Raw genomic sequence first — 23,043 nt, 5'->3', positions numbered from 1 at the left:
TTAGCAGCAGCAAGGAAGGTAATTGGAGATGGTGAAGAAAATTGCTTTTAGCACTAGGATCCATTCTTTTACGGTAATGCTGTTCAGAACAGACTGGCATCTTTTAACCAGGTTTTGGGCTTCTTAAATGTCCATAGCATATGGTTTATTAACCAGTCCCGCATTTCTTATTCCTGTGGGTGTTTTAAATTTGAAATGATATGTTTTAAGTAGGCGTATTTGGAATTGTTTGTAGTTTACAACAGTGATGATTTATGTTTCCATTCTTTTACAGAAGGAGCTGTCAATTTAGGAAATACAGTTTCAGTGGTAGCTTGTTAGTTTCTTCAAGTGCTAAAAGAGATTATACTTGTTGCAATTGCTAGGGCCTTCACAGCTCCTTATAATCATAGATTTTTTTTGGGGGGGGGGTGGCTCCCAAGGACAGAAGGTATTACTAATCTAGCTCAGGAAGAGACATTGTTAAAAAGATGATTTCCCTAAGTAGTAAAATACAGACTAGGCCTCATGGAAACTGGGAATGGGAACCAGAAAGGTATCAGCATCCAGGGCAACTGTCTGCTTATTCCTGTCAGGATTTATTGTCAGCTTGGTTGTTTTTGTGTATCTGCTCAGTTTCTCTGCAGACCTGTTCTGTACTCACTCATCGGGCAGCTGGCCCAGACCCACACTCTAAATAACTTTCCAGCCCAAGAGAGAGAATGTGGCTGTTCAAGTTCATTTGGTCAGGCCTCCCAAATTACAGGTTTGGGGTTAGCCAGTGAAATGGGCCCTTGTGCCATGTGAGTGATCAGTTGTGTCTTAAAGCTTGCTGGGTCTGTTCGGGGTTTCACATAAGGGAACTGCTGAAAATATATAGGATGTCTTGATAGCGCATGTAAGAGGGTACTTAGTTACTTTGATATTTTAAAATGACTTTCCAGAAGACTTTGAAACTGGAGCCTTGAAGAAAAGTGGAAGGGGAGTGAGAGCACATCATAGCCAAGTGAAACAGCAGGCACAAAGGCAGCTCTGTTGGTGCAGAATGTGTCTTGGGGACAGCAAGTATTTTTATGCCTGCATTTTTAAAATGATGAGGCAAGAAAAGAAGGGTGTCTCTGAGGAAATTTAAGCATGACATGAAGAAATTTAGGGTTTAGAAAGATCATTCTAACAGCTTTTGTGGAAGATTGTTAAATAGAATTGAGATTAGAGGCAGTGTGATTGGTTAGTAATCCCAGTGAGAAATGATAAGGACTTGAATGAAGGCATTGATAATGAGAGTATTGAAAGAATTTTGACTCTTTGCAGACCCAGGGACTGCAGCACACCAGGCTTCCCTGTCCTTGACTACTCCTGGAGTTTGCTCAGATTTGTGTCTGTTGAGTCTGTGATGCCGTCCAACCATCTCACCCTCTGTCTTCCCCCTTTGCCTCCTGCCCTCAGTCTTTCCCAGCATTGGGGTCTTTTCCAGAGTCGGCTCTTCGCATCAGGTGGCCAGAGTATTGGAGCTTCAGCATCAGTCCTTCCAAAGAATATTCAGAGTTAATTTCCTTTAGGATTGACTGGTTTGATCTCCTTGCTGTCCAGGGGACTCTCAAGCATCTTCTCCAGCACCACAGTTTGAAAGCATCAGTTCTTCGGCGCTCGACCTTCTTTGTGATCCAACTCTCACATCCATACATGACTACTGGAAAAAAACATAGTTTTGACTAGATGAATGTTTGTCGGCAAAGTGACGTCTCTGCTTTTTGATATGCTGTCTAGGTTTGTCATAGCTTTTCTTCCAGGAAGCAAGTGTCTTTTAATTTCATGGCTGCAGTCACTGTCCACAGTGATTTTGGAGCCCAAGAAAATAGTCTGTCACTGTTTCCATTGTGTCCCCATGTATTTGCCAGAAAGTGATGGGACTGGAAGCCATGATCGTAGTTTTTGAAATGTTGAGTTTTAAGAATTAATGTGACAAATATTTGGGAGGCCATTTTCATAGGATATAAAGACCAATTGGATGAAAAAGAAGGAAGAAGGATCAAGGATGGAAACAACCCATAAATCTCAGTAGTTTAATAAAAACAGAAGATTATTTCTTATACTAAATTGATGGGGTTGGTAATGAAGCTGATGTATCAGCCACCCATCTCTTTGGTGGTGTTGGTCACTGTGGCAGAGGGACAGAATGGAGCAATGACCCTTAAAACTCCTGAATAGGAATACATTTCAGTTCTGCTCATATTTAATTGACCAAATTGCACAGCTATACCTAACTTCAAGGAAAAAAAGAAATAGAATTTTATTATGTAGCCAGAAGGAAATTTGGAAATATTTGGTGAACAGTACTAATGATGGTCACATTAGTAACTCCCAGATTTCTGACTTAGGTGATGTGGTAGTATCCTTAACTGAGATATGAAATTAGGACAAAGTGCTGGATTGGTATAGAGGAAGATGATGAATTTAAGAATAAGTTCAGTGGTGGGCCCTGTGACCATCACCATGCAGTATTCCAGCAGGCGCTTAGATATGGGAATTTAGAGCTCTTAGAAAGGCCTGAATTGGTGATTTGGTAATACAGAGGTGAGTTAAGTCTGGATGCAGATGTATTTGTTGTTGCGGTTTAGTCGTTAAGTCACGTTTGACTCTTCTGTGACCTCATGGACTATAGTCCAGCATGTTCCTCTGCCCATGGGATTTCCCAGGCAAAAATACTGGAGTAGGTTGTCATTTCCTTCTCCAGGTATCTTCCCAACCCAGGGATGCATCCCATATCTCCTGATTTGGCAGGCAGGTTTTTTACCACTGCACCACCAGGGAAGCCCATAGATGTGTTTATCTCACGACAAATCCATACAGTGCTTCACTTATGTGTTGAGTAGGGGGAGGTTGAAAAGGACTGGCTTGAAGCTCGAATTGGATGGCTTTAGGCAGGAAAGAATTGAATTCAGTTGGGTGAAAAAGAGGTAGAGTTTTATTTTTATTTTAGCGGCTTTGATTAGCCTGATTAAGTTATGTTAATAATAATATATCAACATATAGTTTCAAGTTCTAAATGCAGATATATTTTATCTTAGTGTTTGGTTAATATCATAACTACATTTAGCCATTATCAAAGTGGATTTTTTGCTATGTTTAGTTTTTAATTTTAAGAAGTGATGGATATTTATGGAATTGCAAATTAGATAGTACATTAAAGTGGCTTTAAAGTTCTTGATTAACTGAATGATTAAGGTTACATGAGATTTGGAATTAGATAATTAGACTTTAAATCTCATCTTGCCTTTTACTAGGTCTAGATTGTAGTCAACTTCCTTGACCTGTTTTGTCAACTGAAGTAAATTGCTGTTATTGCCCAAGTCATATTTGGTATTTTTCAAATGATCTTACTTTTTTAGTGTGACAGATTGAATGTTTTGAAGGATTGTACATTTATGTTAAACATTAGCTGTATATCTACGTTGTGCCTTTTTTCACTTGCTAAAGACAATTGCAGATTTTAATTGAACACAGTTATCGGAGAAGGCAGTGGCACCCCTCTCCAGTACTTTTGCCTGGAAAATCACATGGACCGAGGATCCTGGTAGGCTGCAGTCCATGGGGTCGCTACTAGTCGGACACGACTGAGCGACTTCGCTTTCACTTTTCACTTTCATGCATTGGAGAAGGAAATGGCAACCCACTCCAGTGTTCTTGCCTGGAGAATCCCAGGGACGGAGGAGCCTGGTGGGCTGCCGTCTCTGGGGTCGCACGGTCGGACACGACTGGAGCGACTTAGTAGCAGCAGCAGGATGGGTAGGTTGAGAAAATGATTCTTTATGAGGATATAGTGTATTTTGAACTGTAACATGATGGATTCATATTATGGAAAAATTGCTTTCATCTGTGCTGTGTCTGGCTTCTTTTTAATGTAGTCTTGCCTAGATTAAATCCAGTAGGACTTGTAAGAATCTATTCTCTTTTGCCTATAAGATATATAAATTTTGTTTGTAAAATTGTTTGTCTGGAAAACCACAATGCTGCCTAGTCTGAAGTAGTCTAGTATATGCAAAAGAACTTAATTTTAATTCCAGGTTATCTGATTGTTTTTAGATGTTTGTGAAGCGTTTAATGATTTTAAATGTCAGGAATCATGTGAGGGAGGATTGGAAGTAGTTACAAAATTTGAAGTCTTGAGAGTTGGGGCTTTTTTTTCTGAAAGAGATTTTGCTGATTGATGTGGATGCACCAATTAAACATCCTTGGGTTAAGTCAGCTATTTTCACATTTCACTGAAATTAAGACTGTGTTAAGTTTCGGATTTTTAACAAACAGGGCTATAGGCCTGTCTAGATTTCTCTTAAGTCTTTGCAGCAAATCACTATGAAAAGACTAAGTTCTGGTATTTCATGTCTTAGCAACAAAAATTCCTGTGTTGATTATGTAAAGATCTAAAAGACTACGTTCTGGTATTTCATGCCTTAGCAGCAGAAATTCCTGTCTTGATTATGTAAGATTATGTAAAGAACTAAAAAAGAAACGGTAAATGAAAATGACAAAACCAGCCTAATGTTTATTAGTCCAATTGTTTTTCTTTTTCTCTTGCAGCAACGCACCTCTTGCTTTTTCTTCCAAAGTATGTTATGTTAAGTTTCGTGATCCATCAAGTGTTGGTGTGGCCCAGCATCTAACTAACACGGTTTTTATTGACAGAGCTCTGATAGTTGTTCCTTGTGCAGAAGGTTGGTATCTCATATGATTTTTTAAGTTATTTTAATCTCTGTCCTGTCCATTACTACCACTGGCTTTCCTAGAAATTGGCAAGTAGATATGGTATGTGTATATAAGAATGAAATTTGGAGATGGAAAGGATTTTACCTAATAATAAAATATATTAAAATGGTTACTTTATTATGTATATTTGAGATATTATAGCTAGACATTAAAATTTTTTTTAATTGCTTGCCTTCTTTGGTTTACTTTGCTTTATTGTATTTAATTTGCAAGTTTAAAGCAAGCTTTCTGAAATTAAATTGGTAGAGGAAATTATTTAAAATGTGTAAATAAGTGATCCTTTGCCCTTGTGTATACAATGTTAATGAAATTTTATAAATAAAAACTGTACACATTTTGCTAAGTGGGGGTTAGGTGGATTATGTTAAAGAAAAATATTCATATTTTAAGGTTTACAGTATCTTCTTAAGGTAATTTACTTTTTTAATGAAACCATTATTTCTTATTCACTATAATTGTTTGCTGTGCAACTGAAATTTATTTTACTGACTTCTTTTGCTGGTGGGTTGGAGGGGTGGGGCTAGGGTTGGGGGTGGTGATGGCAATTAAGGAGAAACAATGGAAAACAATTTTCCAAAGCATCCATCAAGGAAATAGTTGTTTGAAGGGGTAACAAGGCCAGAGGCCTTATTGTAATTCATTAATTTATGACTTAACCTGCTTTAAGAGCTAATTATTATTAATGCTTATTTTTTTTAGTAACTTAACGTTTACAGAGCCACTAACATATAATAGGCTGTGCTGAATTTGAAAGTTCTGGTGTGTAATTAACTTTTATTCAGAGGACTGATTGTAGCATATGTACATGGATTTTATAATTGGTTATTATAATTTAAATGTCTTTAAAATATATTTTCACTGGTGGCTTGTGGTAACTGTTTTACAACATAAAATTTTTACCTGAAACAGTCTAATGAGTTTTCATATGTAATGTTTTAAAACCATTTTTAGAAATCAGGCTAACATTAAAATAGTATATATAGTAAACAGTTTTCTGCACTTTCAAGTTTTTTTGCATGTTTCAGAATGCCTGTTCTGGGATGTCAAAAACATTGCAGTCAGATACAGTGATGTTATTTTTGAAGTCCCATAATAGGACCTTCTGGAGTTTTTCAGATAAATTTGAAAGTGTTTTTCCCATGCCTGGGGATTAGAGTAGGGTAGGGAGAATAAAAATGCACTGAAGTTAATTATTTGCTTAAATCTATTCTTATCTACTAATCTGTAAGTGTACAACGACCCTAAAATTGGAGAACAAGGTGAGAAAAGAGCTGGTAATGGTTTAGCTTGCATACCAAGTTCATACCAATTTCATACCAAGTAAACTGCATGGGAAAAAAATAAGTAGAAGGTTTATTAATGGGAATATTAAGTGTATCAAAAAATTATGCCACCAGCAGCACAGATCTTATGTGATTTTAGCTTATTATTTGAACTGGAAGGAAGAATTTTGTTAGTGTGGCTCTGCTGGAACCTTGCTGTATTCCCATAGGATTTTTCAAATATTTGAAAAGTGACTATTGTTTGTTATAAATGTTCAAGATTATGGGCATATAGAGGTTCCTTTTTTTGTCTGTTTTACTTGATAGAATTAACTGCATATTTATTGTAATGACTTGAATATTTTTAGTATGAACATTTTGAGACAAAATTTCGCTATTTTTGAACATAAAAATTCATATTTTTATTCCAGTTTAGTTGTATTTTAGAACACGAACCTATAAGTTGATATTGGAAAAACATTCAGATACACATTTTTCATTGAACTAGTACAACAGAGATGAATTCATAGAACCTGAAGAATGTCACAGTGAGCTACTAAAAGATCTGATTATGCACTGCAAGCAAAGTAATAATGTGTTGTGTTAAAGAAGGTAGGGAAGTAAATTTGAAGGAAATCAAAGGAAGGAGTTCCAGTGGAGTAAGTTCTGTAAGAGGAGACACGCTGCTTTGCTGTAAGCAGTCTTCTGTGTACTTCACTGATTGTATTCTTTCCTTGATGTTATAGAAACAGCATTATGAAAGAAGTGAAAGAACCATAGAAAAAAGTTGTAAGACTTTTTTTTCAGTTTCTTTCAATTTGCTGTTGTTTTTTCGTTTGTTTTTAATTCAGATGGTAGTATCGTGAGAAGATCCTAAGCTGTTTAAGTAATGTTGGATGTGTAATAGTTTCATACATACTAAGCATTAGGTATTGTTAATAAAACATGCCACTTCAAAATAAAATGTTTTACTTTCATTATACTCGTCCAGATATGACCTCTTTTTGTTGTTGCGTGCATCTCAGATTTCTTTTTATAAATGTTAACACTTAGAAAAAGATAAGGTCAAAGATAGGGTGTCAACCTAATCATCAGTCATAAGTTTATGTCCACATTTTCTGGTAGATGGATTTTGACTATTAATTTGGTTTTGTATGTTTTCTCTATGTGATATTTGTGCATTATTAGATGACTAGACTGGCCAAGGCAGACCTGTTACACTTGCCTGAGTTAGGCATTGTTTGCCATGCCACTAAACCTGCCGTCAAGTGAAACCTTCATTGGGGAAATGAGATCGGAGTCTGAACCGCGGAAGATGGACGCCCTGTCTCTGTTTTTTATTGTTTTACTTTAATTTCATTTCTTTTTCTTTATTTTGTCCCTTTTTTTTTGTTTTGTTTTGTTTTGTTTTGTTAAATCTCTTTCACTTTAACTTGTGAGCTGGTTTTCCAGTTCTTTGTAAATGGTATTCCATTAAGAGTTCATAACATTGCATTGCAAATTATATTGGGAGATGATTAGTAGAACTCATCCTCAACATAAAATAAATTTTCACAGTAAATTAGTATACAGTTTCATGAAGCTCAGTGCTAGTTTCAGTTGGTGTTTATAAACGGATCGGTTACATTTTGTTCCCGAAACACTAAAACAGTGGTGAGATTCTTATTTAGGAGCACATTTTTTATCTCAGTGTAACATTTTTGCAGTTTTCTGCCACATCTGCAACTCTCATAAAGACCAACTAATAACTTTGAATTTTCATCCTTCTCCCTTAGAATTTTAGGCATACACAGTCATGAAGGAAAATAAGTAAATTTCTTATAACAATCTGGGGGTAGAGAACAAGAAGAGACTTTTCACTTTTATGATATTTATTATAGAAAAGAACATTGATTTAGAAACAAAACACTTTTAGTTGCCTATGTGGGGAATGAATACTTGAGAAACTGTTGAATATTTACTTGCGTGTGTATTTCTTTGCTTGAATTTTTGGTTGAAAAATGTTCAGAGATTACTTGTTTCTAAATAGATTCTGAGATTAGGATGCATGAGAGAGACTGTTTTCCTCTCAGTTGTCTTTGATGAGTACAGTTTGGGAAAAATGCTAAGTACTTAATTTGCTTTATGCTTTTATACATTCTGATAGTATTTGGAGGATAAATTTGGTAGAATTTTATCTTGGAAATTAAGCAATGGGACTTTTAGATTATCTTTAATGGTAATAATAACAATAAATGTTGTGATTTTAGTTAGACTTAATACTTGCAATAGTTCATTATGTTGTGAGAGTCAGTGAGAGTCAGATATCCTACTGACAACTATTTTTAAGCCAAAAATGAATGAATGACTTTAATCAGCTTTTGGCCTAGGTTAAATACCCTTTTTTGTTGTTATAGTCTTTCTGCACTGTTTCGTGTGTATAGTTTTTCTTATTTAATCAACAGGTAATCTTAAATTGAGACATTACTAAATTGGAATTCTTTGTTTTTTTAGGTGCATGAATTAGGGTAGTAAAGTGTAGGATTTGTACCTTAGGATCTCAGTTGATTTATCAAGATGTGTTCAGGTTTTACAAATATTTAAAAAAGAAAGAATACTTAACTTTTCACAGATAAAATAGGTTTGATAGCAGTGTAAATAGTATAGTATATATGTGGGTATACAGATACATGTCTTAATGCTAGTAACTAATAAATACAAAATAAATTATTATTTGATGTCTTCAAGTAAGATTCTCCCACCTTTTAATCTTTATGCATGTTAAAATCTGTGCTTATGCAGAATTTACTGAAACAATAAAATGAGTTTGTTTTTGAAATTAGTAAATTAAGGTTATATAGACTTAGAATAGACAGACATTTGCTAAAGCTAAGAAAGTGTAATTTTTCTGTTCCTGTGAATAAGGTATAACCACTATTTAAAGCAAATTTTAAAATTCATCTTGAATTCCATCCACGTGTAGAAGTGCATTCAGTAATTGTTTTTAGAGATTTATCCCTGCACATCTGGTTGTATTAAGTAGAATTTTACCACTGAAACCCAGCGTTGTGCTTTCTTGAAAATTTACTCCATATGCTAGTTGCAATTTGATGAGACTTTGTACAGTGTTTTAAATTACTTTGAAGAATTCATAATAGAAATGTTTGGTCAAATAACACATAATTATGTATGAGTAGTTCTTCTGAAATTGCTATGTATAGTCAATTTTTCTTAGAAATTTTCTTTTTCAAAGAGTTAAGAGAAAGCAGAAAAAAATGTGAAAGTCATAGTCTTTATCAAACTGATTGATTAGAATTCAGTAATTAAATGTGACAAATTGATGGACTTAATTCAGAGTGAATTTTCATTTTTTTACTTGTAGGAATTTCTTCTTAGTGTCTAGGATTATTTTAATGTTATTGTTATTATTATTAGGCACTTAAGCTGCTTATTATAAGGAAGACATTTAGGCATTAACCACCCCTCTTCAGATAAGTATACATAAATTGGTTCTAAAAGTCAGTAATTTAAGAAGTTTCCTGAGACTCAGGAAAGTTTTTTTAGTTATTTTCAAAAATGATAGTTTCCCAAGGCATATGTATTCTTTGAAACTGGATTCTTTTGGTCATCTCTGACATTGTTGGTGAGATGCCTTGTTAACTGAATGGGTGTAGGCTTCCTTTTCAATTGAAGCTGGTTACATGCAGTAGCTTTTGTTTTTTTCTGTCTACTTGAAATTAAACGGAGCCTACTGGAAGATTATCAAAATTGTTTGCATCACAAGTAGGTAGTTTAAATTAACAGGATAGGGACACTCGGGAATAAATTTCAATTCGCACATATTTGTTTTTTTCTTTTTCTTTTTTTTGACTAATTTGGTTATTTGCCATTTCTGGGGATTAAACTTTAAAAAATGTTCTTCTTTTCTGTATCTGATGTTCTGTGTGCTATTAGTGATGCAGCCAACACGAACGGTTGTCATGTGTAACACAACTTTCGATCACCGCGAAAACACCGTCCTGGAAAAGCGTCCATGCTTGATATCGTTTGGTTCATGAACATTAAGTTTCCAGTACAGGTGACCCATAGCTCAAAGTGTTAAATAATTGTCTACATTATTCAGTTTTTAAAATAATATTCCATTAATGAGATTGTTAGTCTTTGAAATTTTGCTCACTTTTATTTTTCCTAGTAGAGCAGGGTAAAAGGAAAGACTTAAGTTCTTATTTATTTCTTTATATGGATCTGATAGATTCATTTATTATTATTATTTTTTAAGTGCAAGGGTAATTGTAAAATCATAGTGTAAAGCTGTGTGGTGTTTCTGCTTTCTGTAATGTTTGGAACTTGCCTCTGCAGGTAAAATCCCAGAGGAAGCCAAAGCCCTCTCTTTATTGGCTCCTGCTCCAACCATGACAAGTCTGATGCCTGGTGCAGGCTTGCTTCCCATACCAACTCCAAATCCCTTAACTACAGTAAGTATGAGATGATACACCCTCTTCTAAAAGGGGTGAACATTTAACTGTGTAATCGGCTAAGTAAAGAGTTTAGAAAGTTCTTTTTTTTTTTTTGTAAAGAGCTTAGAAAACTATTTCTATTTTATTTTTATTAATTTATTTTTTGGTTGCGTCACCCAGCATGTGGCGTCTTAGTTCCCCAACCAGGGGCTGAACCTGCACTCTCTGCATTGGGAGTGCAGAGTCTTAACCACTGGACCACCAGGCAAGTCGCTATTTCTTTTTTAAATACAATTTTTTAAATGGTGAGGATTTGATTGAAATGTCTGTCTAATTTTTTCCTCATGTTGTCACTGACCTGAAATGCCTTTTGGAATTGCTTATGAAGTAATTGGGGATTCATTTAAATTTGAGAACTGAAGTTTATTATTCATTAGTAAATCAGTTGCTGGAACCCAGCATTGTAGATAGCATGAGGAATTGGAGAGTCTAGGTACCTGTATTTCCCAGTTCAGGAGGACTAAATTCATTTGAAAAATATGAAATAATCCACTACCTTGGTAATGGGAAAAAAACATCTCAGAGAAGCTTTTGTCTGATACTGAGAAAATGTAACATGGTAAAAATAGTTTCTTGTTAACTAAGTGTAATTTAATGCCTCCTCTGTGATTTCCAAGTGGTGTTAAAAAAAAGACATGCTGTTACTGAGTTCTTGGTATATATAAAAGACTCCGGTCATTTATTTTAAAAGAAGAGTCATTTTTCTGCAAAAATAAACCCAAGACAAAATGCACAACTCACTTTGATTGAAAGTTGTATTTAGCTTTGTGGTACTGGGTTATTAAAGAGTGAACCAGTAAACTTTATGATTATAGTTACTTAATTTATCCTAGTTTTAGAAGTGATTTTTGAAACTTGGAAGTGCAAGATTTTAGGATTTTTACATGCCATTGTTCTACTGGAGACCTATGTTACGATCCATGGGGGGGAAAGTGCTTTTTACTTAAACAATCTGATCATTTGAATTGGGCTTTTTAGAAATTTGAGTTTGGGTATGTTTTGGCATTTTTAAGATTAATTCCTGAATCACTGTTTTTTTTCCCCCCTCTCCTCAGAAAATACTGTCTTGCTATTTTGAACATTTTTAGGTTTGTTTATCAACAGTATACGTCTTTATTATTTAATTTGTTGCTTTGACGAGAAATGATTCCTTTTAATTCCGCTGTAGATATCTATTATTATATAACTTACTTCATGAAGTTATAAAACATGGGAAAGGAGGCCCATTGTGATTTGGCTCCTGGCTACTTCTCTGACCTTTTTCCCCTACTTGTTTCCCCTCTACTTCAGTCACACTGACCTTGTTTTTTGGATATACCAAATATATTTCTGCCTTGGAATATTTATTTATTCTTTTCTAGACATTAAAAAGATTCGTTCTTTGATAACAGTGAATGAAACCTTTCATAAGGTTTCTTCTTAATAGGGAGATTAAGATTAAGTCTATGTTATCTTCAGGGAGGCTGAGGTTTCTGTGTCAGAAGGCAGAAGTTTTATATTGGGAATCCAGATCATCTTTATCTCCTCAAAGACCGAAAGGGCTATCTTAAGTATTGGGTTGACCAGATAGTTTGTGTGGGTTTTTCATAACATCTTATGGAAAAACCTGAACAAACTGTTTGGCTAATCCAATATTTAGGTTGTTTGGACCAGGGCCAGAATAGAGACTAATCTGAAGAAGGGTAGTTGTATCGTTACAGAGCAGCTATATCCAGTCGATCTTTCTGCTATGATGGAGATGTCCGAATCTCTGCTATGTAGTATAGAAACCATTAGCAGCGTCTGGCTATTGAGCAGTTGAAATTTGATTGGTGTGACCGAGGCACTGAATTTTAATTAAAATTCAGATAGCCCTATGTAATTGGTGGTTACCATGTCAAATGGCACAAGTGTTGAAGAATGGTATAGTGCAAAGAAGAGAGAGACAAAAAAAAAGTTTTCTAAAGAAAAAAAGACTGAATGATCTTTACATTTAAGAAACAAAGAGGTTGAATTAGATGATTTGGAAAAGCCCATTCCAGATCTATAATTATACGTCCCAGTGGAGAAATTTCTAAGTCAAAGGGTGGAAAAGTCTGTTTAAAATGCATGCAGAACTAGTAAGACTCACATCTGTGATTTAGCTTAGTTGTATATAATAATTCTCTTGCACAGTAGAAAAAAAATTGAAGGTGTGACCCTCAATCATCTGAATGTTAGACTATCAGATGAGATAGGAGAAAAAGGAGTGTCATTTAGAGGCAACGTGGAAAGAGGCTAGATCATTCATGCATTTTGAACTAAAGATATTTTCTACAATGTTATGATAACTTAAAATGACGATAGGAACAAATCTAAGGTCTGTTAGCAGCAAGATACCACAAATTATGTTAATAAAAACTATGAAGGGAAAAACAGTGATGCAGTAGAGAGGAAATGTGGCTCTCCATAAGGTCAGGGAAAGCTTGGAGAGGATGACTGACCTGATGGTTGAAGAATTCAGCCAGCAGAAGCTCAGGGAAGAGCTTTTTAGGGTAGATGGAATGCCAGGTAAAAAGCCCTAAGTGAGAAAAACTTGTGTGTTCAAGGTATAGAATGGTTTGATGGCAGGGTAGGGGTTTAGGGAGGTAGGGTAGTAGTTGTTTTGAGATTAGAGGGGCAGGTAAGGGCACTGCTTATGTAAGGCTCTTTAGGCCACAGAAAGAAGTTTGAATTTTATTCTAAAGAGTTTTAAGCAGAGATAAAACTTGATTTGATGTTTTAAAAAGATCACACGTGGGTTGCTATGACAAGCGTGATACTGATTTCATAAACTAGTAGTTTCACCTTTAGAAAGTATTGTTAAAATTTTAGTAGTTTTGCAACAGTATAACAGTATATAGTTGGTTAACTTAATTGACTTAAATTGCACAGGTGAAAATGAAAGTAGCAGTGTTTTTGTTTCTTAAAAAGTCTTCTCATGATTCTGCAGAATGTTTCATTTTCAGATTCTCAGATCTATCTTTTCAAGTTTAAATTCACACTAAAGCATGTTTCTTAATGTTTGAACTAAAAACTACTGCAAAAAGGTAGTAATTGACAGGGTTTCCAGTTCAGGATGGCAGAGTAAACGAACATGCACTCATCTGCAAAAGCACCAAAATCGCAACTAGCTACAACCATCCACTGGAGGACCCTGCTGCTGCTGCTAAGTCGCCTCAGTCGTGTCCGACTCTGTGCGACCCCATAGACGGCAGCCCGCCAGGCTTCCCCATCCCTAGGATTCTCTAGGCAAGAATACTGGAGTGGGTTGCCATTTCCTTCTCCAATGCATGGAAGTGAAAAGCGAAAGTGAAGCCACTCAGTCGTGCCCGACTCTTAGCGACCCCATGGACTGCAGGCTACCAGGCTTTTCCGTCCATGGGATTTTCCAGGCAAGAGTACTGGAGCGGCCCTGGAACCCACCAAAAAAAGATACTCCACGTCCAAAGACAGGAAGCCACAATGAGATGGTAGGAGGGGCACAATGATGATAAAATCAAATCCCATACCCACCAGGTGGGCAGCCCACAAACTGGAGAACAGTAATAGCAAAGAAGTTCTCCTGCTGTTGTGAAGGTTCTGAGTCCCACGTCAGGCTTCCCAGCTAGGGGATCCATCAGAGGGACTAGGAACCCCCAGGGAATCTGACTTTGAAGGCCAATGGTGTTTGATTACAGGACTTCACAGGACTAGGGGAAATACAGACTCCACTCTTAGAAGAAACAAAATCTTGTGTATGCCAAGACCCAGTGGGACGGAGCAGTGACCCCAGAGGAGACTGAACCAGATCTACCTGATAGTGTTGGAGGGTCTGCTGTGGGTGGTGTGGGTTGGCAGTGGCTTGCTGTGGGGATGGGGACACAGGCAGCAGCAGTCCTAGAAAGGGCCCTTTGGTGTAAGTCCTCTTGGACGTCACAATTAACCCAACCACAGAGCCCGTGTTTGGCTGGGTCATCTCAGGCTAAACAACAGAGAAGAACACCCCCATTGGCAGGTAATTGGATTAAAATTTTACTGAGCGTGACCCTGCCCACCAGAGCGAGTCCCTGTTTTTCCCGCCACCAGTTCTTCCCATCAGGAAGCTTATACAAGCCTCTTAGTCTCATCTACCAGAGGACAGACAGAAGAAGCAAGAACACAATACCTCAGTGGCTAGAACCAAAACCACACCATAGAAGGTTAACCAGGATGAAAAAACAGAGGGTTTTGTCTCACATGAATGGATAGTGTAGAACTCCAGAAAAACAAGCTAATGAAGTGGAGATAGGCAGCCTTCCAGAAAAAGAATTCAGAATAATGATAGTGAAGATGATGCAGGATCTTGGATAAAGAGTGGAAGAAAAGATTGAGAAGATGCAAGAAATGTTTCCCAAGAAACTAGAAGAACTAAAGTACACACCGAGAGGAACAGTACACTAGAGGGAATTAATAGGATAACCGACGCAGAAGAATGGGTAAGTGACCCGAAAGGCAGAGTAGTGGAAATCACTGCCACAGAACAGAACATAGCAAAACAAATGAAAGTACATGAGGACAACCTAGGAGGCCTCTGGGACAACATTAAATACACCAACATTCTCACTATAGGGGTCCCAGAAGAAGAGAGAGAAAGGACCTGAGAAAATATTTGAAGAAATAATAGCTGAAAGTTCGCTAAGATGGGAAAGGAAGTAGTCAACCAAGTCCAGGAAGCAGAGAGAGTCTCAGGCAGATAAACCCAAAGAGGAACACACTGAAACACATAGTAATCAAAATGATAAAAATTAAAGATGAAGATAAAATAGTAAAGGAAAAATGACAAGATAAAATGGAACTCCCATAAGTTATCAGCTAATTTCTCAATAGAAACCTTTACAAGCCAGAAGGGAATGGTGTGATATATTTAAAGTGGTGAAAGGGGAGAACCTATAACCAAGAATAGTTTACTTAGCAAGACTCTTGCTGAGATTTGACAGAGAAATGAAAAGCTTTCCAGACAAGCAGAAGTTAAAAGAGAATTCAGCACCACCAAACCAGCTTTACAATAAATACTAAAGGAAATTCTCTAGGCAGGAAACAAAAGAGAAAGAAAAGACCTACTAGAATAAATTCAAAACAGTTAAGAAAATGCTAAAAAAAAAAAAAAATAGTAATAGGATCATTGTTGTTGTTCACTTGCCCAGTCCTGTCTGAGTCTTTGTGATCCCGTGGACTTCAACACGCCTGGCCTCCCTGTCCCTCACCATCTCCCAGAGTTTGCCCGAGTTCAGTTCATTGCATCGGTGATGCCATCCTGCCATCTCATCCTCTGACGCCCTCTTCTTCTGCCCTTGATCTTTCCCAGTATCAGGGACTTTTCCAGAGTTGTCTGTGTGCGTCAGATGACCAAAATACTGTAGCTTCAGCTTCAGCATGGAGGAGGGAATGACAAGCCACCCAGTATACTTGCCATGAGAACGTCATGAACTGTGTCAAAGGCCAAGTAGGATCATACATATTGATAATTACATGTAAATGGATTAGATGGACCAACCAAAAGACAGACTGGCTGGACAGATGAGAACAAGTGCATGTACGCGCTTCCACTTAGAACATCACTCTAGTTAATCCCCCAAGTTGTATGTAACTATTTTATATTGTTAGGTTAATCATGCTTCCCTGTGGCTTGCAGTTGTAATTATCTTTTATTTTTTTGTCTGGCTAATGATTGTGAAAACTGATCTTTTACTATTGTGACTATGTAACTGTTATTCAGTTAATATCATTGTATCATGATTGGTCAACAGAAAGGAATAGAATTCTCTATCACTAAAACTACCATTTAATAGAAAAAAGTAAGAATTCACTGTTTGTTTTTAATGTTAAGTTTAGAATTAAAATACCCAGATAGTTAAGAAATAGATTCCACTGTGACCTTACTCTGAATAATTCAGATTATTTTACGCACGCACGCACGCACGCGCACGCGCGCACACACACACACCCTACCTGGCTTAAATTAGGAGTCCCTAGTCTCTTCCCAGTCTTACTGAATTGATCAGTATTCTTTAAGATGAGAGTCTGGTAATGTTTGTTTGTTTGCTTGTTTTGTTTTTAAATTTTATTAGAGTGTAGTTTCTTTGCAATGTGTTTCTACTGAACAGTAAAATGAACCAGCTCTATGTGTACATATATCCCCTCTTTGGGTTTCTTGAGAATGGCAGTTTACGTGCTACGTTTATTTTTTTATAGCTGGGCGTTTCCCTTAGCAGTTTGGGAGCTATACCAGCAGCAGCACTAGACCCCAACATTGCAACCCTTGGAGAGATACCACAGCCACCACTGATGGGGAATGTGGATCCTTCTAAAATTGATGAAATTAGGAGAACAGTCTACGTTGGCAATTTGAATTCCCAGGTAACTAATATAAGAAGAAATTGAGTGTTGGGACCTTTTATCTTTTTACCTTTCTTAAAAATCATATCAGTTGGTAAAGTAATATTTACCAGATTTTTTTTTAAAGAAGAATATATTTTACTAAAACTATTACTTTGTTTCTTCAGACAACCACAGCTGATCAGCTACTTGAATTTTTTAAACAAGTTGGAGAAGTGAAGTTTGTTCGGATGGCAGGTGATGAGACTCAGCCAACTCGGTTTGCTTTTGTGGAATTTGCAGACCAAAATTCTGTACCAAGGGCCCTTGCTTTTAATGGAGTTATGTTTGGAGACAGGCCACTGAAGTAAGAAACACTAAACAAAGAAATTTTAATGATTCTGAAAATTTTTAAAGTGTTTTTTTATGTAATTAAGTTTTTTTTTTCTTTTTAATAGTAATTGGCAATTTGTGGAAAGGAAGACTGTGTTAAGTATAAATTAAACACATGAGATATTTACCATTTTAGCTTTTAAAGTCGCATTTGAAGACATGTTACTTTCTAGTTTATAAGGTCTAGTTTAATACTAGCATATTTCTACTGTACATATTGATTGTAGCTCTTTTTGCATAGGCTTTAACAAGTCAGGTTAGTTTTGTATTATTATGCTAGACTAATGGGCAATCTAACATATGAATTGAATTTACAGTGATATAGAAATAGAATTTTGGTAAATCCAAAATCTCAGAAATGTTTAAAACTTATACATTTTAAGGCTTGCCTGCATTCTTGTTTACAAACTGAAAAATTGATAGAGCCTTTTAAATACTCAAGACCAGAAATTCTATTTCATGTAGATTATTGAGGTGACAATTTTATTTGAATTCTGTAGATAATGATCTTAACTATGCAGTTTGGTCAGGAGTCTGCTATTAGAGGATAAGAAATGATGTTCTTAGTGAATGTCTTTTCACCATGCTAAAGTGAGACACACCAAATTCATTTATGTGCCTCAGAGAAACCACTCTTAGCCATGAAGGGAGAGTTTTTTATAATATAAGAATAGAAATGACTCATTTTAATACTGGTGTTACCATTTTAATTTATTTTAATTCTAAGCTGCGTGGTGAAGCTATTGTCCTGGTCTATTCAGGTTGTCAAAGAAGTTAGCTAGGGTTCAGTTTTTCTTTTTATTTTTCCCCTTGCTTTTGCCTTTGTTAGCAAGAGATGATGGCAGATGGAAATGAGATGAATCATGGTTTTGAGGTTGGTTTTGGTTATTCTATATTTAGCTATATTATTATTCATGTGCTTTTGAGATGTCCTCAGATTTGTAAATATGTGTACCTTATAAGCAGTTAATTGTTTCAGGTTTTGTAAAATATGGTGTGTATTTGTGATATGCTAATATTTTTAATTTAGAATAAATCACTCCAACAATGCAATAGTAAAACCCCCTGAGATGACACCTCAGGCTGCAGCTAAGGAGTTAGAAGAAGTAATGAAGCGAGTGCGAGAGGCTCAGTCCTTTATCTCAGCAGCTATTGAACCAGGTAAGGCCATGGCGTTGCTACAAAGGCCATAGTTGATGATCATAGACTCTTAGAACTGAAAGGAATTTTAGAAATTATCTGTTCAATCCCTACATTTTACAATAAGAAAACTGAAACTCAAGAAAGTGTAAGTGACTTAACTAGCACCAAAGGTTGAAGAACTGTTTAGCACAAATGTCTTTTTCCATGATACTGAATTGAGGTACATTAGCTTGAGTTAAATCAGTTCTTTATATTTTAATAGCAAAATCAGTGTACAGAACTGATTTGCCTAAGGCAAAGTATAAATATTATTTGTGAGACTAAAGACAGAATAAATGTATTTTAAATGTTATGATTAAGCAGATTTCATTTTCCTTCAAAGTTTTAATTTTAAAAATAGACAACAGAGACCACAATTTAGGAAAAATAGAGACTATTTTAGCAAGGTAAAGGAACATCTCTTCAATCTTTTGTGTTGCTAACTATAAAAATCCAACCTAAAAATGTCTAGATGGTTTACATTTGAGCAAATTTTCTAAATTAGCACTCAGAACTTAAACTTCAATTCTAGGAAAATAAATGGGAAAAGGATTTAAAATCACTGTCATAGGAATTACAGACATGTTATAATCGTACATTATGGCAGCAACAAAATATTACGAACAGCTGTTTATAATCATCTGGTTTATATGTACTGCTGCAGGGTGGCTGCACTCAACGAGTTTATGCAATGACTTTCTTGGATGTTTCTGAAGGATAATTGCACAGGAGGAGGATGTACAGAGAGTAGGCCCCTTGCACTATATGTGGTACATTCCACTTGTGCCTGATTATTAACTGGGATCTTTAACTGTTCTGAGCTTACACTGCAAAGTGGTTTTTTCCTCCCAGAGTCTGGAAAGAGCAATGAAAGAAAAGGCGGTCGATCTCGTTCTCACACTCGTTCAAAATCCAGGTCTAGCTCAAAATCCCGTTCTCGAAGGAAAAGGTCGCAGTCAAAACACAGGTGAGAATTTCTGCTGTCATATTTTGAATGTTTTTTGTTTTTGTATTTACCATGGTTAAGATTTTCTTGAGTTTTTGTCCAAGTTTCAGAGTTTAGAAATTTCACTTGTGTTCACCAGAAAGTATGGTTACTATTAGATATTGCTTTAATTATAGCACTGTACTTAAGAATGAAGTTTTATCTAGTAAATACGTACTTTCAACTAATTTTAGTTTTAGAAGTTGGTTTTTTATCTTAAGGTGTTCTGTTCTTGACTTTTCTAAGAATTAACTAGTATAAAGAATTGGCAGAAATTTTTCTTTCTTCATGTTGGGAAAAGGGAACATATGGTGCTGAAAGTACTGGTAAAGTTGCTTTTTTTTTTTTTTTTTTGTTCCCCTCAAGGTCTGGGAAGTACTACCCCAGATCTAGATTTCAAGTAGTTGCCTTTCTCCAGTATTCTGCATCAAATGAAGTACTTTTAAGTCTTTGTACTCTTGGTGATTAAGAGCTGCCTCCACCCACTTTGGGACCTGAAACATAGGAGTAACTTGCAGTTTTAATGGCAACTATTGTATTGCGCTTAAACTTTGTTTCTATTCTGTTTATATTATTTTTGAGCATGGCTTTGTCATTTTAATGTTCTTTTAAAAATATGTTGAGTGTGGTGCAAAGGGGATCTCAAAATATAAACTTGATTGAAAGTAACCTAAGAATCAGGTCTAACGTGATAAGTTTTATTGTCTTCTTTAAGATGAGGAGGGAGCTGTTACTGAAATGTGAAAATGGATACAGTGGATCCTAATTGTATGTTATATGTACATACATATTCATACTCTCTGAAGAGAAGAGATAGAGAAAAGTGTGTGTGCATGTTTGTTGGGAGTATTAGAGAAGGAGGATTTCAGGGGAGGGCAAAAAGGACCAGTATGTTCTTTGTTGAACTTCATCAGCAAGCTCAGTTGAGTCTTAATTTCCTGTGCTAATCAAAGAGATTGAGGCAATGAGATAGGAAAATATGATATTCTTTTTTAAAATTTATTTTTTATTGAAGTGTAGTTGAATTACAATGTTGTGTTAATTCTCTACAGCTGAAGTTACTCAGTTATACATATATATACATTCTTTTTCATATGGTTTGTCACAGGATGTTGAATACAGTTTCCTATGCTATATGGTAGGACCTTATTTATCCATTCTAGACATACCAGTTTGTATCTGCTAATCCCAGACTACCACTCCTGCCCTCTCCCACCCTCTTCCCCTTGGCAACCACCATACTGTTCTCTCTGTCCCTGATTTTATTTCCGTTTTTCATAGATAGGTTTGTTTTTATCATGTTTCAGATTACACATGTAAGTGTTATTGTATGGTATTTGTTTTTCTCTTTCTGACTTATCTCACTCAGTATGATAGTCTCTAATTGCAGATATTCTTAATTAGACTAGTAAACTGTACTTTTAGCTGTACTGGTGTATACTTCCCTATTATTATTAGATTCCAAAACTCCTTTTGGAATATGGTTTTACTCTCCATCCAAGGCTGTACAGTAAGGCAAATTCATGTCTAATAGAAGCAAATTGTTTCATGTACGAGGAAGGAGGCAGTGTAGCAGAAACTCAGTGGTACTAGGTTATGGATATTTCTATAGGTCGACGGAGTGGTAAAAGTAAAGGAGATCAAGAAAGTATAGGAGTGAGTGAAAGAGTAATAACTTTCTGAGGAAGAAAAAGACCAGTGACTTGACTCTTAATTTGTGCTAGTAGAGCCATACTCCAAATCTAATATGTTAGTGGTATTCTGTAGCTGGAAAAAAGCAGAACTTAATGATTTAATATCATTATTTTCTTGATAACTTCTGTGATGCTTTCTCTGTTGGGACATATAATTTATCTATTTTAAGGTTTTTACTTTTATCATTTTAAGTGTATTTGGATATTTTCCCCTTCCAAGGGTTAGTGGAGGGTTAAAAATTTGTTAATTATTTTTATTCACGGGAGTTTCATGGAGGTCTGTCTAATGATATAGAGTGAGAAATTAATTGTTCTTGGCTGGATCACATGCAGGCATACCTCATTTTTATTATGGTTTCACAGATATTGTTGTTGTTGTTTTTTTTTAACAAATTGGAAGTTTGTGGCAGTCCTGCATTGTCAGATGATGATCAGCATTTTTTAGCAATTAAATCTTGTTGGCCAAAAAGTTCATTCAGGTTTTTTTGTAAGATGTTAGGGAAGGACCTGAATGAACTTTCTGGCCAACCCATTTTAAATTACGGTATAAACTTATTTTTTTTTGTAACACAGTGCTGCTGCACACTTAATGCACTACACTGTAAATATAACTTGTATATGCACTGAGAAGCCAAAAAGTTCCTTGGACTTGCTTTGTTGTGATGTTCCTTTTGTTGCTGTGGTCTGGAACCTGACCCACAATATCTCTCGAGGTATGCCTGTATGTCTTTTTTATCAGCATATACTGTTCTTATACAAGAAGCCTTTAATAAAATCTTAAAGAAATGTAAAAGAGGGTGAATTTTGTTGAAAAAAGGGTTCCTCAACCAAAAACATTGGACTTAAGGAACTCCCTCCCCCTCTCCACTGTAGGAAATGTAGACATTTAGTGGTTCCCCTCCCCTTCTAGTGGGATTGGGCACCTTCAGCTCTTTCTCTGGCCCACTAGACCTAGCCAAGAGTGGAGGTTGCAGGATCCCCTTTCTCAAAGGCCCATCTTTTTCTACCTTGGAGAAGGCAGTGGCACCCCACTCCAGTACTCTTGCCTGGAAAATCCCATGGATGGAGGAGCCTGGTAAGCTGCAGACCATGGGGTCGCTAGGAGTTGGACATGACTGGGCGACTTCACTTTCACTTTTCACTTTCATGCATTGGAGAAGGAAATGGCAACCCACTCTAGTATTCTTGCCTGGAGAATCCCAGGGACGGGGGAGCCTGGTGGGCTGCTGTCTATGGGGTCGCACAGAGTCGGACACGACTGAGGCGACTTAGCAGCAGCAGCAGTGTTCTGATACTTCTAGAACCTTCCCTGATCTTTTCCCTATTCCCTCCCTTCTCTCTGTAGGAGGGAGTAAGGAGTTATTTGTTGTTATCTTGGCTAGAACTGGGAAGACGTGTTTCCACTCTGTCCATATTTTTATTGTTTTTTTTTTTTTCATAGGGACAGGGTTAAAAAAGGTGGGTAGTACTCTATTGTAAAGTTAAGTAACTTTTACAGACCAGCATAGGAACTGTAAGACATTTTATAATATTTTAATGGGAAGCAACTGACTTACAAATGAGCTTTGATGCAACATAATGGTAAGTTGCCCTTTATTTACAGTTTAACCTGTAATACAGTGCAATTTTGTACATTTATGCTAAAATGAGAACTGCTAATGATGGCTTACATCTTTATCTTTGATTGGAGTAGTTTTGCTCTTGACTTAAAGCTTTTAGCTTTCCTAATCAGAATACTTAAAGACAACTAGTGGGTGATACAGACATGAAATCTTTATGGTCACAATTAAAATACAATAATTACTCTTGAGCAGTGAGTTCCAAACTCTGAGTACCCACAATGTAAAGTGGGAAGCCAAGTGGTCATTGCTTTTTTGTGTTTTGTTTTTGTTTCTTGTTTTTGTTTGTTTTTTTGGTGAGTGCTTTTTTATTATTAACTTTTATTTGTTAGGGCT

At 36.1% G+C, this 23,043-nt stretch overlaps 1 protein-coding gene across 4 annotated transcripts in view; it reads left to right on the top strand.

Annotated features, from left to right (window-relative positions):
* Window positions 1-23,043, top strand: part of SREK1 (splicing regulatory glutamic acid and lysine rich protein 1) — a 44,126-nt gene that overhangs the window by 5,779 nt on the left and 15,304 nt on the right. For 2 of the 4 annotated variants that reach the window (XM_060400352.1, XM_004016923.6), the window contains exons 2-7: window positions 4,558-4,691; window positions 10,344-10,459; window positions 16,712-16,876; window positions 17,023-17,201; window positions 18,258-18,388; window positions 19,262-19,376. In XM_060400352.1, the coding sequence (XP_060256335.1) occupies window positions 4,558-4,691; window positions 10,344-10,459; window positions 16,712-16,876; window positions 17,023-17,201; window positions 18,258-18,388; window positions 19,262-19,376 (840 nt within the window). Of the gene's footprint in view, window positions 1-4,557; window positions 4,692-9,938; window positions 10,063-10,343; window positions 10,460-16,711; window positions 16,877-17,022; window positions 17,202-18,257; window positions 18,389-19,261; window positions 19,377-23,043 lie in introns of those variants that run through there. The other 2 variants (XM_042233734.2, XM_027980041.3) reach the window with 2 other exon arrangements.

The sequence above is a fragment of the Ovis aries genome, chromosome 16 (genome assembly GCF_016772045.2).
Source record: "Ovis aries strain OAR_USU_Benz2616 breed Rambouillet chromosome 16, ARS-UI_Ramb_v3.0, whole genome shotgun sequence".
Taxonomy (NCBI): domain Eukaryota; kingdom Metazoa; phylum Chordata; class Mammalia; order Artiodactyla; family Bovidae; genus Ovis; species Ovis aries.
The sequence above is the reverse complement of the archived record's forward strand: the minus strand, read 5'-3'. Positions and strand labels throughout refer to the sequence as shown.